This window comes from Frankliniella occidentalis, unplaced genomic scaffold, assembly GCF_000697945.3.
Source record: "Frankliniella occidentalis isolate FOCC.00 unplaced genomic scaffold, Focc_3.1 Scaffold254, whole genome shotgun sequence".
NCBI lineage: Eukaryota > Metazoa > Arthropoda > Insecta > Thysanoptera > Thripidae > Frankliniella > Frankliniella occidentalis.
Window position 1 is genome coordinate 295,461 of NW_026267380.1, and position 1,703 is coordinate 297,163.

Sequence of the window (1,703 nt, forward strand, 5' to 3'; positions counted from 1 at the left end):
ACATGTCGATGGACAACTAGCGGACAGTCCTACGGACCAGTCCTGTGGAACGGTCCATAGACATTTGGTGGTCATAGGTAACGGACAGATCTATGGACAGACGAGCCGTGGTGGACAGCTGCGGACACATGCCATGGACGTTTCAAACGACGGACTGTAGTTATGAATGCAGACTGAACCGAGGACAGGTCATGGACTGGTCCTCGGACAGACTGATGGACACAATAGACATGGTGGACAGTTGGGGACTGCACAAGGACAGCCACGGACAGTTGGGGACTGCACAAGGACAGCCACGGAGAGTTGGGGACTGCACAAGGACAGCCACGGACATATGCGGACCATTCCACGGACTGTCCATCGGCTCATCAGGGCCCTAATTTTATAAGGACATTTCACCTCCAAAATAGCATTGCTACCAATCAGACCATCTGGACTTGCCCCAATCTTGCCACTGCTGTGCAGCCACAATCCTGTTTCCACAACCTGTGAACAGGAGAGAAACACAGTGTGACATATGCAATTGCTTTGTTAATTGAATAAGAAGTTACACAAATTACCTGGAGACCAGACTTTCTCTCAAACATTTTTGCTGCGGGCCCTTCATTGTCATTTCCCCAATTCAAGGCATGAACACTAGAACCTGGTTTAGGAGGTTTCTTTTTGTTGGTTACAGAAGGTGCAGGTACAGTGTTACCCTCTAAAAAAGTCTTCATTAGGGATTTGCATGGCTTCCTATTCTTTTCAATGGTTTTCAGAACTTCACCAAATTTGCTAGCTGTTATGCGGTGAATTCTTCCTTTCAGCCACAAGCTATTTTTCCTCTGGCCCACAGTTCTTTGGGCAATTGCGACAATTTCTTCTCTAGACACCTTCAAAAAAATTTCTAGGGACAATTTCTTATTGGTAGAAGAAATGAATTCGGAGCTGAGGATAAAATCTTTCACATAGATTAGTCTATCATCTTTTACATCAGCAGGTGGGGGACTGAGGAGCCATAGAGCACCAGCTGCACCGTCCGCACACATACCACTACATCTCAAAGCAAAGTTAAAGTCGTGGTCTGTAAGAGGAAGTGTCAGTGCTCTATAGGAAGGATGGGAGGGGGGAAACAGGTCTGAAACTTTATTTCCTGTGTTCCTGTCACCCCTCTCCGCAGGCAGACTCCAGCGTTGAGCAACATCAGTGCAGGTGACAAGGTAGTGAGCATTTAAAAGCAGGGCAATCATATGGTGGCACACAGCATTGCCTTTGACACAACCACAGCGCCCAGACTCATCGCCTTTCAGTGCACCATGATCACCCATCTTCATCGTTATCTAATGGACACATGCATAAATTATTAGGAGCAAAGGATAATTCAAAATACGTACCCACTTTCCATTTCCATCCGTTAAGTAAGACAGAAACCAAATGTGCCAAACAACGGATTGCCTTTACCACTCCACCAATTTACCATTCACATAGCACTAGGTAGAAATTACAGGTGAGAGGAAAATACAGTTCAGAAAGCATTTCAAGAATGGAAACATACACCATTACTTCTTACCAATGACACAACAAACATTGTGCCATAACACACAAACACCTGTACCCTCACTTACTTCTGGTCCGCAGTACGAAGGAGACTTGGGGCTGGAAGTGCTAAACCACGATTAGACATTGAATCATTCCATAGAAAAACTAACAAAAAAAAATTAAAA

The 1,703-nt window shown here is 45.1% G+C and overlaps 1 protein-coding gene across 1 annotated transcript; it reads right to left on the reverse strand.

Annotated features, from left to right (window-relative positions):
* Positions 1-23: 23 nt before the first annotated feature.
* LOC113209746 (uncharacterized) lies at positions 24-1,210 on the reverse strand. Its single transcript, XM_026427415.2, has 2 exons — positions 561-1,210; positions 24-486 (listed from the first exon to the last, which is right to left on the reverse strand). The coding sequence occupies exons 1-2, from the start codon at positions 1,026-1,028 to the stop codon at positions 190-192; spliced, it is 765 nt and encodes a 254-aa protein (XP_026283200.2). The 5' UTR covers positions 1,029-1,210; the 3' UTR covers positions 24-189.
* Positions 1,211-1,703: the final 493 nt, after the last annotated feature.